The sequence below is a fragment of the Centruroides sculpturatus genome, unplaced genomic scaffold (genome assembly GCF_000671375.1).
Source record: "Centruroides sculpturatus isolate CEXI.00-Female unplaced genomic scaffold, Cexi_2.0 scaffold431, whole genome shotgun sequence".
Classification (NCBI taxonomy): Eukaryota; Metazoa; Arthropoda; class Arachnida; order Scorpiones; family Buthidae; genus Centruroides; species Centruroides sculpturatus.
In genome coordinates, this window is record NW_019384619.1 from 362,834 (window position 1) to 380,557 (window position 17,724).

Genomic DNA, 17,724 nt, shown 5'->3' on the forward strand with positions numbered 1-17,724 from the left:
GGCTGGAATAATGTGGTAAAAATAGTGGTCTTCCAAACCAGGTTAAAAAGGGAACCTTTGGCTACTTTTTTTTTTTTGTCTTTTAGAACAGTACCCATCATCTTATTAGGATATAAAGCAGGAGTTGGTTAAATGTTTCCATAAGAGAAGAGCCAAGGACAAGAATATTATCTATCAACTTCTAAATTTAAGGCAAGGGGTCAATGAATCCATGACGGATTTCATGATACGTACTAGAATTCTATTATCCAGAGCAGTAAAAGATCATAGTAAAATCGAAGCCTTGCATGATGATATAATATTGGAAAGCTTTATAAAAGGATTAAGTGGAAAGATAAAAAATAACATATTGAGGTGATCTCCAAAATCTCTGGAGGAAGCATTTGAGCTTGAAGAAATTGAGGAAAGTATTGAGATAGAGTGTAGTGGCCAAAACAAGCAAAGAAAAATTAATATAGCAATAAAAGAGAATCTTAGACCATTTGATAGTGAGCACAATAACACTCCAGTCCCCAGGGTTGACTGCAGGGACAAGATTGAGAGATTGGAGAGAGAGATCGAAGCCCTTATGGAGGCAGTTGGTAAACTCATAGATAATCAGGATAGGGAAAATAGAATCACAAACAAGAAATGCTTTATATGCGGTAATAGTGGTCATTTTGCTCGTGGTTGCCCAAAACGAGGCAAGTCTAATTTAAACTTGTAAAGGAACATAATAATAGCCAGTATTTCACGCCTAGTGTTAAGATAAAGCTGGCCATGCAAGTCTTCCAATCAAATAAGGGTCTTACCCTCATTAAGAGTACAATAAACAATCTAGATATGACATTCCTCACAGATACTGTGGCAGAAAAGTCTCTATTAAATTCACTAACTTTAAGACGGATACCAAGTGCCTATGTCCGAAAAGCCATCGTAGAAGAGGATAAAATGGGCATCCGGGGAATTAATGGAATAGTAACTGAATGTGAACAAATTCTGCAAGTTACGATAATTTATTGCAATCACGCACATACCACTAGCATTGCATGTATGTCCTTCCCTGATCATGTTGAGTATGAGGATATCTTGGGGATGGGTGTTATTAATAGCATCCCTGAAATAGTGGACGGTCTGAGGAAATCGATGAATATTAAACTGCACAACCCAGGTAGGAATCAAGTCTTACCCATTAATTGTCTCGCTAATGTCCCTGTTGAGATCCAAGGACTTGATAATTTCCCTCTAGCCCGCGTTGATGAAATTCTGAGTAAGTTTCATGGCAGTAGAATTTCAATTATAAAAACAAACAAAACAGAATTCAAGATTTTGGAAGTGCTAGAAATCTTTAAAGCAGAAAAGCAGGAAAGATGTATCAACTTTAAAGAAGAAAAACAAATTTCCCATATATGGCATATAAGACTTATAAGACACATTGTTTGTTATAGAAGACTTAGTACATCAACACCCCATTGGTTAAAATTTGAATTTAAATTTATACATATATTTTCTTCAGTGCATTCCATCTTCAAATATCAAAGCAATTTCATCAACCTAAAGCAGACCAAAAGCATTTGTTTTGTATTAATTTTATCTCCATCCTGCTGGGAGAAACATAAGGTTAGTGTGTTTGTTATTTTAGAGATGTTGAACATAAGATGTCCAAATTTAGAAATTTTCTTTTTTTTATGTAAATATGTTTATTAGTTTTATAAAGTTGTTATTGGAAAAGAGTAATTGCTTATCATTAAATAAAATTGTATAAATAGTATGACTGACTGAGAAGAAAACATAATATAATCATCTTGTTAATGTAATATTGAGTTTTGATTACAATGCATTATTGTTACTACTTTTAACTATTATTAAACAATTCAAAATTTTGAAACTTACTTCATTCAATAACTTTAAACAACTAAGAAAAACTTCTTCAGATGTCATAATTTCTCTTGCAATAAAAAATGCCTTCTTTTGTTTCTTTGTTTGAAGAAAACTAGGTAAATGGTCTGCTTTCTCATCTTCACTTTCTTCAGATGATGATCCTTGCCAACTTAATTCAGAATTAGATGATCGTGCACTCGATATAGGAAGTCTGAATTCTGTAGATTGTGGCTGAGGAGAATGATCAGATGATGCATCAACTAAAGGTTTTATTTTATGTCTAGGAAGAGCTTTTGGTGAAGGAGAATAAGAACATGAACTCTTTGTGTCATCTGTTGATTGAGCTTTTCTTCTTTTACGTCTTTCTAACATTAAACATAATTCCATTTGTACTGTTCGAGCACGATCTAATAAATCATCTGTGTCATCTGAATGCTCATCTTTAACTGAACTTAGTTCTCTTTCTGGTGATGTCTGTATTGATTTTTCAACAAAACTAGCTGAAGAAACTGGACGCTCACTTTCTGTTACTTCCTTCTCATCTTGTGGTTCTCCTGCTGTAGTTACATTAATATCACAATAAAATTTTGAACTTCTACTATTCTTTTTTGAAGTCTCTGCTTTTGTTTTTCCTTGTTTTTGTTTATTAGTGGGAGAATTACTGGAGTCTTTAGTTTCTTCACAGTTGTTGATTCCTTCCATAGATTCTTTCTGAGAGCTCACAGATGTATCAACATCTCCAAGATCACCAGAAACATCACTTTCATCATACCAACTGGAGGTACCTGATTTTTGTTTTGTTGGACTAGAAGATTTAGATCTTATTGGACTCTGAGATTTTCTTCTTTCAGTTTTAGGTTTTGATTTTTCTATAAAAAATGCACATTTTGATTCTCCGCTTCCTTCAACAGTATTAATATTCTCTAAAATGTCAACATCTTCATTTTTATCAGATTCTTGTTCTGTTACAGTATAATATGAAGAAGTTGAAATATTTGCAATCTCATCACAATTAACCAATTTATCTTCTGTATCTTCTCCAGCTGTTTCTTTTCTAATTTCAGAATCAATATCTTGTTGCTTAACTTCTGGTTTTGTATCATCTGTTATAGAACTTCTCCTTAAACTTGCTGGAGAATGAGAAGTACTTAATCTCGACCTAGATCGAGGTGGTGGTGGTGGTGGCGGCAATGGTCTAAATTTCATTTTGTCGTAACTTGGGGATGCTCTTCCTTCTTCACTAACATCTGGTTCTTGAAATGTCATCTTTCCACGTTCCTTCTGAACAGTAGTATACAGAGTTTTTATGTCCTTGAGGGGTGGTGATACACTTAATAAGTCTCTGTCTTCTAGTTTTTTAGAAACATCAGAATCAGAGAGAGAATGACTTCTCCGTTTCCTTCTTTGTGGTTTCTCTGTTAAACTAACTATCTCTACTGTTCTAGATCTATTTCTTTTAACTCTGGGTGGTGCTTTTGGCGGTAGTGTAGACAAATTTTTAGATGGCTGTTCATCAAAAATTGGAGGAGATTTTATTTCCTCATATTCATGCATTGCAATAGATGAGGTAGGTGATACAGGAACTGATGATTCTAGAGACTGCTCTAGTTTTTGTTCTAATACTTTTTCAGAAATGTGTGTTAATGCTTCATCTTTTTTGGGATGCAATTTTTCATATATTGGAGGTGGTGGTCTTGGAGGTGATGTCACTCGTTTTTTTGTTGTTGTTGAATTTTCCGAGACAGATGTTTCAGGTAAACTAGACAATTTCTCTATTTTTCCTTCTTCTTCTGTTACTTTATCAAGAGGCTCAGGTATATTTTTATCAGATGAATCTTTATCCTCTATCTTTGTAATGATCTTTTCATAAATTGGTGGTGGTGGTCTTTGAGGTGATGCTACAGATTTTCTACTTTCAACTGAAGGTTTCTCTTGTGCATCATCAGAAATTACATCTGATTTTGTTTTCTGTTTAGGGAGTTTTTCATATATTGGTGGGGGTGGTCTTGGTGGAGAAACTACTCGTTTTCCACCAGTTTCTTCACCAGAGACTCTCTCTTTAGAGCTATAATCATCTGTTTTCTTTAAAGTTTTTTGATCTGGTAATGGTGGTCTTGGAGGAGANCCCAAACATATTTATGTAGCTAAAATTAGTTTTAACTAATGTTAAAAGTTAAAACTAGTTTTATCTAAAATCAAAACATGTACAGCAGCAAATTAACTAGACAAAACTCGTTTTGTCTAGTTAAAACTAAAATTTACTGTAGTCAAAAATGAATTTGAGTTAAAACTAGTTTTGACTGAAATTCATTGAGTTAAAACGGGTTTTAACAAATACATCCAGTATAAACTAGTTTCAACTAGACAAAACGGGTTATAACAAAGACATTCAGTATAAACTAGTTTCAACTAGTTAAAACGCGTTCTAACTAAAAACGGGTTTTGACTGTAACATATATAATAAAAATTTGAAAAATATAAAAGATGTAAATGTAGAATTTTTTCTTTTAAACAATAAACAAAGTAATATTGCATTAACAACTAAGTACATAATACATATTATCATTTAATCTAAACAATTAATTTTAGCATAGTACATAACTTAAATGAGCATTTGCTTGATATCTTTAAATTAACATGATAAGTTTTAAAGAAAATTGAAATTTTATATTTCATTTCTTTTAAAATTAAGATAGTAGAAACTGCTATCATTATCAAAGAAAAACATAAATAAAATTATCTTTGTTATTGTTTTTTTATAAAATTTACAAATTTAAAAAAAGGAGGATTTAAATAGTTATACAGACCTATGAACTTACAATCACTATTCAAACAGTGCAAGCAACCTGATCTAAATATAACTAAATACTATATACCATGTTTGGATCACACTGGCAAATATCCAATATTCTTTTAGAATATTTCTCACACTTTACACAAAATTTTTTATTATTATTATTACTTTAAAATAATGTTTCCCTGAAAGTTTACAGAATTACTAATAATAAAACATAGCATTCCAATTATCTAACTTGTATATTTTATTAATTAATTTAGCAAAGGTAAAAGTTGAATAAAAACTTCTAATTAACAATATTTGAATTATATTTAATTAAATACTTTTAAATTTTTAGTTATAATTTATAAATATTAAGAATAATATTTAGTAATTTAAAAGAAATAATATTATGTTTCCCTTCAGCCAGATTACTAATTATACTACTCCATTTGCTGACATTAGTCAATTTTATTTATCTACTTGTATATGTAAAATAAGTAAAGATGAAAGATGTTTATAAATTTAACCTGTAATAAATTATTAGTCATTGAAGTAATTTTGTTGAGTTTTCTAACAATTACATTTGAAAAGTAATCATTTGATGGCATTATTGATAAGAGAATGAAACAACCAAGCATCATATTACTGTTTTGTTCTTATCAAACTTAAACAGAAGCTAAAGAAATTTCGGTTTTGATTTCAATAATATAAAAGCAAGATAAAACTTGTACAGAACTGAAGTACTGTACATATTTATCAAATTAACTATGTTTATCAAACATCACAAAGCCAATATGTATATAGAAACATAACCAAACAATTGTCTTAAATAATTGAGCTATAACTCCACTAGTTTAATGATTAATACTAAATAATTTGCTACTAGAGGTTAATGAATAATACTATTACTTAGTATTAATCATTAAATTAGTGGAGTTATAACCAAATTATTTAAGGCAATTGTTTGGTTATGTTTCTATGTAACTATGTTTATAAATAAATAATATTTACTGTTTTTCAAAAAACAACTTGTAAAATCATCATCATTGTTTATTTCTAAAATTTCTCTATTTCCTTTTAAATTAAAATCATCTGGATTATTTATTTGTTATAACTATTATAACAAATAATAATTTTTTAAATTTTTATTAGAATAATCTCACTTTTATATTAACCTTAACAAATCTTTGATTTAACAACATTCAGTATATAAAATCATATCTGCTTTAAAAATTATAATTTCATATCATCATAAATAAAAATATATTCTTAATTGAAAGAATAATATAAGAAATTTTATCAAAATATTGCCTTAGTTTAATAATTTAAGTTCAAATTTGTAATCTAATGTGCAATACTCTGATTAAAAGAGTGTATTTAAGACTTTGATCTCTCTTCATATGATTTATGTTAATTGAATTATCAGTAAATAAATTTAAAAACTGTTATCAAAGATTAAGATAGTACAAATAATAAGCAGCTGAACAATATAAGTCCTTAAATTACAGATTAATGTATTAAAAGTTATATTCATTCTCTATTGATTTTGTAAGAATTATATAAATATAAAAAATTGATGCATGTAATTATAAAAAAATTAAATAATTTTTTAAGTTTTGAAACATATTCAATATCATCTATAATTTTAATTACTAGGTAGAATAAACAAGAACATTTTAATAATAATAATTTCATTTTCAATTTAGATAGGAGAAAATTGAAAATGAATAATTATGTTTTGTTATTCACATAAGTGTTAAAAATTTTCATATTATTACATAAGAAACATTCATTTTTAAAAAATAAATTTAACCCAATTATACCCTTACATAAATGAAATTTGTTAAAATATGATGTAAAGAAAATCAAAATAAATTAGATAAAGTAATAGATGTTCAACTTTTATTAGTTTATCATCAAATCCTTTCAATAAATATATAATTGTATATATAAAGTATATATACACAGTAAACACTCCTTGGATCTAAAAAACTATAGTACTGTACAGATCTTTACAATTTATACTGGTACATTTTTACAAAGCATAAGATTTAGGATTCTGCCATAACCATATCTTTTTACTAATATGCCCTCAAAAATATTTTTTTACAAAAACAATAACATTTACTTCTCTTGCTTTCTGCTAGAAGCAATACTGCCATGTCAATTACTCCTATAGTGTCCTTTCACTATAATGTGTGCTTATGAACTTTAAAATTTACTATTAATGTCAGTAGGGGTGCTTTTTTATTAATTAAATAATTTATAACCCTAAGAAATATACATTTAACATGTAAAATTTAAAAAATAGATAGTAGAAACTGCTATCATTATCAAAGAAAAACATAAATAAAATTATCTTTGTTATTGTTTTTTTATAAAATTTACAAATTTAAAAAAAGGAGGATTTAAATAGTTATACAGACCTATGAACTTACAATCACTATTCAAACAGTGCAAGCAACCTGATCTAAATATAACTAAATACTATATACCATGTTTGGATCACACTGGCAAATATCCAATATTCTTTTAGAATATTTCTCACACTTTACACAAAATTTTTTATTATTATTATTACTTTAAAATAATGTTTCCCTGAAAGTTTACAGAATTACTAATAATAAAACATAGCATTCCAATTATCTAACTTGTATATTTTATTAATTAATTTAGCAAAGGTAAAAGTTGAATAAAAACTTCTAATTAACAATATTTGAATTATATTTAATTAAATACTTTTAAATTTTTAGTTATAATTTATAAATATTAAGAATAATATTTAGTAATTTAAAAGAAATAATATTATGTTTCCCTTCAGCCAGATTACTAATTATACTACTCCATTTGCTGACATTAGTCAATTTTATTTATCTACTTGTATATGTAAAATAAGTAAAGATGAAAGATGTTTATAAATTTAACCTGTAATAAATTATTAGTCATTGAAGTAATTTTGTTGAGTTTTCTAACAATTACATTTGAAAAGTAATCATTTGATGGCATTATTGATAAGAGAATGAAACAACCAAGCATCATATTACTGTTTTGTTCTTATCAAACTTAAACAGAAGCTAAAGAAATTTCGGTTTTGATTTCAATAATATAAAAGCAAGATAAAACTTGTACAGAACTGAAGTACTGTACATATTTATCAAATTAACTATGTTTATCAAACATCACAAAGCCAATATGTATATAGAAACATAACCAAACAATTGTCTTAAATAATTGAGCTATAACTCCACTAGTTTAATGATTAATACTAAATAATTTGCTACTAGAGGTTAATGAATAATACTATTACTTAGTATTAATCATTAAATTAGTGGAGTTATAACCAAATTATTTAAGGCAATTGTTTGGTTATGTTTCTATGTAACTATGTTTATAAATAAATAATATTTACTGTTTTTCAAAAAACAACTTGTAAAATCATCATCATTGTTTATTTCTAAAATTTCTCTATTTCCTTTTAAATTAAAATCATCTGGATTATTTATTTGTTATAACTATTATAACAAATAATAATTTTTTAAATTTTTATTAGAATAATCTCACTTTTATATTAACCTTAACAAATCTTTGATTTAACAACATTCAGTATATAAAATCATATCTGCTTTAAAAATTATAATTTCATATCATCATAAATAAAAATATATTCTTAATTGAAAGAATAATATAAGAAATTTTATCAAAATATTGCCTTAGTTTAATAATTTAAGTTCAAATTTGTAATCTAATGTGCAATACTCTGATTAAAAGAGTGTATTTAAGACTTTGATCTCTCTTCATATGATTTATGTTAATTGAATTATCAGTAAATAAATTTAAAAACTGTTATCAAAGATTAAGATAGTACAAATAATAAGCAGCTGAACAATATAAGTCCTTAAATTACAGATTAATGTATTAAAAGTTATATTCATTCTCTATTGATTTTGTAAGAATTATATAAATATAAAAAATTGATGCATGTAATTATAAAAAAATTAAATAATTTTTTAAGTTTTGAAACATATTCAATATCATCTATAATTTTAATTACTAGGTAGAATAAACAAGAACATTTTAATAATAATAATTTCATTTTCAATTTAGATAGGAGAAAATTGAAAATGAATAATTATGTTTTGTTATTCACATAAGTGTTAAAAATTTTCATATTATTACATAAGAAACATTCATTTTTAAAAAATAAATTTAACCCAATTATACCCTTACATAAATGAAATTTGTTAAAATATGATGTAAAGAAAATCAAAATAAATTAGATAAAGTAATAGATGTTCAACTTTTATTAGTTTATCATCAAATCCTTTCAATAAATATATAATTGTATATATAAAGTATATATACACAGTAAACACTCCTTGGATCTAAAAAACTATAGTACTGTACAGATCTTTACAATTTATACTGGTACATTTTTACAAAGCATAAGATTTAGGATTCTGCCATAACCATATCTTTTTACTAATATGCCCTCAAAAATATTTTTTTACAAAAACAATAACATTTACTTCTCTTGCTTTCTGCTAGAAGCAATACTGCCATGTCAATTACTCCTATAGTGTCCTTTCACTATAATGTGTGCTTATGAACTTTAAAATTTACTATTAATGTCAGTAGGGGTGCTTTTTTATTAATTAAATAATTTATAACCCTAAGAAATATACATTTAACATGTAAAATTTAAAAAATTCATGAAGTTCTCAACATAATTTTCAATTAAATGGTTCATTTCAGAAGTTCATAAATGTTCTTCAATGTAAAAGCACTTAATTTCTTTTTAAACCAAACATCAAAAATTTGTAAATATTTTTAAGTTAAATATTAATTCTGTTACAACAACAATGCCTGGGAAGTGATCATTAACTATTGATACTGAACAAAAACAATTTAATAATAGAGTGAGTATCTCTGAACTGGTAGTTGAATGTGGATTTGTACCTCACCAACAAACTGGCTATGTGAAGTTTTTTGAATTTTCTTCACATGTTTAACATCTAAATAGGACCTCTTCCCCTAGAAAGTCATCGTGGGAGACAACCCACTTGGTGGATCATGCAATTTAACAAAATATTTTAATACTTTGTTGTTAAATTTAATATTATACATATGCAATAGTTTTATTACACTACTAGCCGCAAGGACCCGCTTCGCTGAGTTTTTATTTGTTCGTACATTTGTACGTAATATAGTTTTTGTTTTTTTATATATAAAAGACTGTTTTTCTAAGTAATCTAGAATCTAGCTGCAAGGACCCGCTTCGCTGGGTTTTTATTTGTGGGCAAAAAGTAACGATAGTGAAGATTAAGATAANCGCATTGATGAAATTCTGAGTAAGTTTCATGGCAGTAGAATTTCAATTATAAAAACAAACAAAACAGAATTCAAGATTTTGGAAGTGCTAGAAATCTTTAAAGCAGAAAAGCAGGAAAGATGTATCAACTTTAAAGAAGAAAAACAAATTTCCCATATATGGCATATAAGACTTATAAGACACATTGTTTGTTATAGAAGACTTAGTACATCAACACCCCATTGGTTAAAATTTGAATTTAAATTTATACATATATTTTCTTCAGTGCATTCCATCTTCAAATATCAAAGCAATTTCATCAACCTAAAGCAGACCAAAAGCATTTGTTTTGTATTAATTTTATCTCCATCCTGCTGGGAGAAACATAAGGTTAGTGTGTTTGTTATTTTAGAGATGTTGAACATAAGATATCCAAATTTAGAAATTTTCTTTTTTTTATGTAAATATGTTTATTAGTTTTATAAAGTTGTTATTGGAAAAGAGTAATTGCTTATCATTAAATAAAATTGTATAAATAGTATGACTGACTGAGAAGAAAACATAATATAATCATCTTGTTAATGTAATATTGAGTTTTGATTACAATGCATTATTGTTACTACTTTTAACTATTATTAAACAATTCAAAATTTTGAAACTTACTTCATTCAATAACTTTAAACAACTAAGAAAAACTTCTTCAGATGTCATAATTTCTCTTGCAATAAAAAATGCCTTCTTTTGTTTCTTTGTTTGAAGAAAACTAGGTAAATGGTCTGCTTTCTCATCTTCACTTTCTTCAGATGATGATCCTTGCCAACTTAATTCAGAATTAGATGATCGTGCACTCGATATAGGAAGTCTGAATTCTGTAGATTGTGGCTGAGGAGAATGATCAGATGATACATCAACCAAAGGTTTTATTTTATGTCTAGGAAGAGCTTTTGGTGAAGGAGAATAAGAACATGAACTCTTTGTGTCATCTGTTGATTGAGCTTTTCTTCTTTTACGTCTTTCTAACATTAAACATAATTCCATTTGTACTGTTCGAGCACGATCTAATAAATCATCTGTGTCATCTGAATGCTCATCTTTAACTGAACTTAGTTCTCTTTCTGGTGATGTCTGTATTGATTTTTCAACAAAACTAGCTGAAGAAACTGGACGCTCACTTTCTGTTACTTCCTTCTCATCTTGTGGTTCTCCTGCTGTAGTTACATTAATATCACAATAAAATTTTGAACTTCTACTATTCTTTTTTGAAGTCTCTGCTTTTGTTTTTCCTTGTTTTTGTTTATTAGTGGGAGAATTACTGGAGTCTTTAGTTTCTTCACAGTTGTTGATTCCTTCCATAGATTCTTTCTGAGAGCTCACAGATGTATCAACATCTCCAAGATCACCAGAAACATCACTTTCATCATACCAACTGGAGGTACCTGATTTTTGTTTTGTTGGACTAGAAGATTTAGATCTTATTGGACTCTGAGATTTTCTTCTTTCAGTTTTAGGTTTTGATTTTTCTATAAAAAATGCACATTTTGATTCTCCGCTTCCTTCAACAGTATTAATATTCTCTAAAATGTCAACATCTTCATTTTTATCAGATTCTTGTTCTGTTACAGTATAATATGAAGAAGTTGAAATATTTGCAATCTCATCACAATTAACCAATTTATCTTCTGTATCTTCTCCAGCTGTTTCTTTTCTAATTTCAGAATCAATATCTTGTTGCTTAACTTCTGGTTTTGTATCATCTGTTATAGAACTTCTCCTTAAACTTGCTGGAGAATGAGAAGTACTTAATCTCGACCTAGATCGAGGTGGTGGTGGTGGCGGCGGCAATGGTCTAAATTTCATTTTGTCGTAACTTGGGGATGCTCTTCCTTCTTCACTAACATCTGGTTCTTGAAATGTCATCTTTCCACGTTCCTTCTGAACAGTAGTATACAGAGTTTTTATGTCCTTGAGGGGTGGTGATACACTTAATAAGTCTCTGTCTTCTAGTTTTTTAGAAACATCAGAATCAGAGAGAGAATGACTTCTCCGTTTCCTTCTTTGTGGTTTCTCTGTTAAACTAACTATCTCTACTGTTCTAGATCTATTTCTTTTAACTCTGGGTGGTGCTTTTGGTGGTAGTGTAGACAAATTTTTAGATGGCTGTTCATCAAAAATTGGAGGAGATTTTATTTCCTCATATTCATGCATTGCAATAGATGAGGTAGGTGATACAGGAACTGATGATTCTAGAGACTGCTCTAGTTTTTGTTCTAATACTTTTTCAGAAATATGTGTTAATGCTTCATCTTTTTTGGGATGCAATTTTTCATATATTGGAGGTGGTGGTCTTGGAGGTGATGTCACTCGTTTTTTTGTTGTTGTTGAATTTTCCGAGACAGATGTTTCAGGTAAACTAGACAATTTCTCTATTTTTCCTTCTTCTTCTGTTACTTTATCAAGAGGCTCACATATAATTTTTTCAGATAAATCTTTATCCTCTATCTTTGTAATGATCTTTTCATAAATTGGTGGTGGTGGTCTTTGAGGTGATGCTACAGATTTTCTACTTTCAACTGAAGGTTTCTCTTGTGCATCATCAGAAATTACATCTGATTTTGTTTTCTGTTTAGGGAGTTTTTCATATATTGGTGGGGGTGGTCTTGGTGGAGAAACTACTCGTTTTCCACCAGTTTCTTCACCAGAGACTCTCTCTTTAGAGCTATAATCATCTGTTTTCTTTAAAGTTTTTTGATCTGGTAATGGTGGTCTTGGAGGAGATTTTGTGGTTTGATCTTTATTTTTCATTCCATTAATTTTATCATCTTTAGGTAATCGAGTACATGGAAGAGGAGGTCTAGGTGGAGATTTTACACGTTTTCTCCCTCGTGAATCTAAAGTTGAGATTTCAGTTACCTTTTCATTAATCTTTGTTTCTGATGTAACAATTGGTGTTTTATGAAGTTCTGATGGAGGCGGAGGCCTTGGTGGAGATTTTAATTTTTTCTTTTTTCTTTCTGCTGCAACTGGCCAAGTAAAACAGTGTGTGTCGTCTAATTGATGATCAATACATTCAGAATTTAATGCTACCTTTTTATCATCATCATTTTCAACACTATCTAAAGGAGCTGTAGTTTTCTCAATGGTTTCTGACAAATCTTGTTCAACTGGTAATGATTCATCAAGATTTACATTATTTGTATTGCATTTCAAAGCACTACTAACAATTTCATCTTCAATAGGAAACTCTTGTTTATCTTCAGTTATAATTTTATTTTCTTCAGAATCTCCAAGAGAATTTGTAGCATCACCATGTTGAATACGAGGCAATGGTGGTGGTGGCCGAGATGGTATATTTCGTTTTAATTTTGGAGATTTCTGAGAAGGAAGAGATTGAAGTCCTTCAAGATAAGAATTTTTAACAACAGTAGTAAGAATTGATTTTTCAGGAGACTTCATTGCCGATTCAGATTCTATTTTTTTCAATGGAGTGATTCGCATTGGACTACGTTTTCCACTTCTGGGAAATGTTTTTGGTGATACAGAAGACAATTTTGAAACTTCTTTTTCTTTATTAGAAGTATCTGACTTTTCAATGTTTTCTTTATCATACTCTACATCATTTTCTTTTTGTTCTTTTTTAGCAAATGGTTTAACTGGAATTGGAGGTGGATATTTTCTTGGAAATGTATATATTTTTTTAGTTGGAAATGATTGCTGTTTTAACTTACATGCATCTGTTATATTTTTGTCTTCATTAACAGTTTCTGACTTCAATTCAATTTCTTTTATATTTACTTGTTCTAATTTAGTTTCATTTTCAATAATATTAAGTTCTGGTTTAGCCTCATTTTCAATAATATCGAGTTCTAGTTTAGCTACATCTTCAGTTTTAGTTTCTTCTTCAAATGGATTAATATACTCTGATTTAGTTTCAGTTTTGGTTACTTCTTCCAGTTTTTCTACTTCAGTCAACTTTGGAGGAGGTGGTCTGGGAGGAGAAACAACTCTTTTTTTAGGTTTACTTTCTACTTCTTTTGGAAGTACAATATCTTCATTTTGTATTGAATCACTTACTTTCTCTTTCAAATTAACAGTTTGTTCATCTTCAACAGATTTAATTTCATTTTTACAAACTGATTCATGATCTAAAATTACCTGCTGTGATATATCTTCACACTTTTGTGGTGGTGGTGGTGGTGGTGGTGGTGGTGGTGGGGGCCGTGGTGGTGATTTTATTCTCTTTTTAATTTGATTAGGCACTTTTTTAATTTTTTTCTTATCTTCAATAAGTATAGCATCTTCTGTAGCATCAGAGTGAGACATTTCTTTGGATGTTTCATCCAAACTGACATCAGTTTTTTGACTTTCAACTTCCACATCTGTCCCATTTTCTTTGGATACTATTTTTAAAGCATCAGATTCTGAATTTTCACTTGTTTTTTGAAAATCAAATACATCTTTTTCATTTTTTGTCAAACAAGTATCTACATTTTTAGTTTCAGATGTCTCAACAATTTGAGATTCTTTAAATTTTTCTTTATCGGATATTACTTCTTCAGGAATGTTATCATCATCTTTTGTTGTTACATCTGATGTATAATAACCACTTTCAGAATAGTCCATACAGCTTTCACCTCTTGATATTGTTTGTGCATCAGAATGACATGCAAATTCAAGTAAAAATACACTGTTTTCATCAATGTCTCTGTAATCAGTAGATGATTCAGTTTCATCATCATCTACAAATCTTACTCCATGACTACCATCAATTGAAAGATCATCACCAACACTACCACTCTTCTGAAATTCTTGACTTCCTCTATGCCGTCTGACTTTTGATTTGGTTTCTAGTTTTGGTTTAGCTGAAGAAAGTAATTTAGTCTGTGGCACCAAATCAAAAGCTTTATTACGGATCATCCCACCAATTCTCATGCAGCAAGCTTCATCACCTGATTCTCCATTTTCTATACTCTGCCTAGAAGATCTTCTTAATCTGCCTCTTGTAGCAGGTTTTTTAATATTACTCCTTTCTGAAAGAACTGATGAAGACATAACTGATGTTCCACTTGTTACAGTTTGACCACTTTTATCTTTAGTTTGAGATGAGAGAGAACTCTCTGCGTTTTTATCTTCAAATGTACTGTCTTTCATCAGTCTAGATCTAAAAAATAAAAAATCACAAGTAAGTACACAAAATTAGTTATATATGTATATATTTGTATTTTCGAAAAGAAATTCTAATTCTATATTTAGAAAGATATATGTACCATACTTCAAATATTATGAAAATTAGAATATCAGCTGATAAATTTATTATATGAAGATATTTAACTTATATTGCTCAGTAAATTTAAACAATATATTAAACATTATTTAAAATGAGTTAGCACAGAGGAAAGTAATATCTTGTTCCTTTATGTATTTAATAAAACTAGGAAAACTTCATCCCTGATTGAAGTGTAACAACAACTTGCAAACTCACATTAGATTATTTAGGGGCATTAAATTAATGCGACCTGTCAATCTACATAATCAGTGGATTCTTACCTTTGTTCTAAAACTTCCTTAAATTACATAATAAATGTTGTTCTAAATATAATACATTAATGTAAGTAGGTTAAAGTATATATAGTTATTTTTTGAGAAAAATAGGAAAAAAGATTGGCATTCAAAAAAAAAAATTGGCAAGAGAAACCCTATTTCAAATGTTGAGTAGCATGTGTCATTTGTTCATATTTTTACAATGCAAAATTTTCAAATTAAATTAACATAGGAATGACCTTTGACCTCCAATTTCTCCTGCTCTAGACTGAATTTTAAAATTCAGCTTCTATCATGTCACACCATTTTATTACTTCTATTAAAATATAAAATTTCTCTCAAATTGATCAAGTCATTACTTTGCAAAATGTAATGACTTGATCAATTTCAGCAATTTATCAATTTGACTTGCTATCAAGGAAGCTTGCTCACTTCAATTGCTGCACTTCAATAAAAAATAAACCAGCAATGAGTTGCTCAACTTTCCCCAGCAACATTTGAAATTTTGGTAGTGCTGTCTGTTATCATATATTATTAAAAAAGTTTTTATACTTTTAACTATTATAAAATGGCAAAAAACTCAGTTATGAGAGTAGAGATGAGTTTTATAAAAAATTGTAAATGCTAATAAGGAATAAAATCATCATGAAGTCCAACCCTACTGGAGATACACATTACACCATAATCCCTCCACTCCCTCAACCTTTAATCACCAAAATTTAAATCTATCTATTCAGTTGATACAAAATTTATGGAAGTTTGAAGCAATAAAACTTAAAAAATGTAAATGTTCAAATACATTTGAGACAGGTTATTTTTGCATATTATTTTCTCGTGTGAATGCTGTGAACAGGTCCTTGTTTTCAAGTATTGTGTACTTACTCTATCTTCATTTTACTCATGTAAATAAATTTTCAGACAGACATTATACTAGAGGCTCAGTGTAATCTTCAGAGGTCTAGCCTCAGTATTTATGATGTTCTCTTCCATGCTGCATTTTATAATAATTCTGTATATAAATAATTAATGAGGTGGGGGCCGTGGTGGTGATTTTATTCTCTTTTTAATTTGATTAGGCACTTTTTTAATTTTTTTCTTATCTTCAATAAGTATAGCATCTTCTGTAGCATCAGAGTGAGACATTTCTTTGGATGTTTCATCCAAACTGACATCAGTTTTTTGACTTTCAACTTCCACATCTGTCCCATTTTCTTTGGATACTATTTTTAAAGCATCAGATTCTGAATTTTCACTTGTTTTTTGAAAATCAAATACATCTTTTTCATTTTTTGTCAAACAAGTATCTACATTTTTAGTTTCAGATGTCTCAACAATTTGAGATTCTTTAAATTTTTCTTTATCGGATATTACTTCTTCAGGAATGTTATCATCATCTTTTGTTGTTACATCTGATGTATAATAACCACTTTCAGAATAGTCCATACAGCTTTCACCTCTTGATATTGTTTGTGCATCAGAATGACATGCAAATTCAAGTAAAAATACACTGTTTTCATCAATGTCTCTGTAATCAGTAGATGATTCAGTTTCATCATCATCTACAAATCTTACTCCATGACTACCATCAATTGAAAGATCATCACCAACACTACCACTCTTCTGAAATTCTTGACTTCCTCTATGCCGTCTGACTTTTGATTTGGTTTCTAGTTTTGGTTTAGCTGAAGAAAGTAATTTAGTCTGTGGCACCAAATCAAAAGCTTTATTACGGATCATCCCACCAATTCTCATGCAGCAAGCTTCATCACCTGATTCTCCATTTTCTATACTCTGCCTAGAAGATCTTCTTAATCTGCCTCTTGTAGCAGGTTTTTTAATATTACTCCTTTCTGAAAGAACTGATGAAGACATAACTGATGTTCCACTTGTTACAGTTTGACCACTTTTATCTTTAGTTTGAGATGAGAGAGAACTCTCTGCGTTTTTATCTTCAAATGTACTGTCTTTCATCAGTCTAGATTTAGTAATAATGCTTTCATTTGTTTCTTTTGTTTTTATATCTTCAGATTTCTCAACTGGCATTTTGTCATTTAATGTTTTTGGTAAATGTTCTATAATATTGCGTGTACCTGCCCGGTGGACACCATGATGTGGAACAATTATTGGTTTGGGAGGTAGGGGTGGTTTTGATTTGCCTAAGAAATAAAATAAAATTAAGTTATAAACATACAAGCATTCATAAAAACTCAAAAAATAAATAATATAAAATTCCATCTTT

At 28.8% G+C, this 17,724-nt stretch overlaps 1 protein-coding gene across 6 annotated transcripts in view; it reads right to left on the bottom strand.

Moving 5' to 3' along the window:
- Nucleotides 1-17,724, bottom strand: part of LOC111625428 (titin-like) — a 100,256-nt gene that overhangs the window by 65,060 nt on the left and 17,472 nt on the right. For 2 of the 6 annotated variants that reach the window (XM_023368573.1, XM_023368569.1), the window contains exons 2-4: nt 17,387-17,641; nt 12,644-15,025; nt 1,873-3,905 (exon numbers count right to left, since the gene is read on the bottom strand). In XM_023368573.1, the coding sequence (XP_023224341.1) occupies nt 1,873-3,905; nt 12,644-15,025; nt 17,387-17,528 (4,557 nt within the window). In that variant the 5' untranslated portion in view covers nt 17,529-17,641. Of the gene's footprint in view, nt 1-1,872; nt 3,960-12,643; nt 15,106-16,367; nt 16,468-16,520; nt 17,642-17,724 lie in introns of those variants that run through there. The other 4 variants (XM_023368575.1, XM_023368570.1, XM_023368572.1 and 1 more) reach the window with 4 other exon arrangements.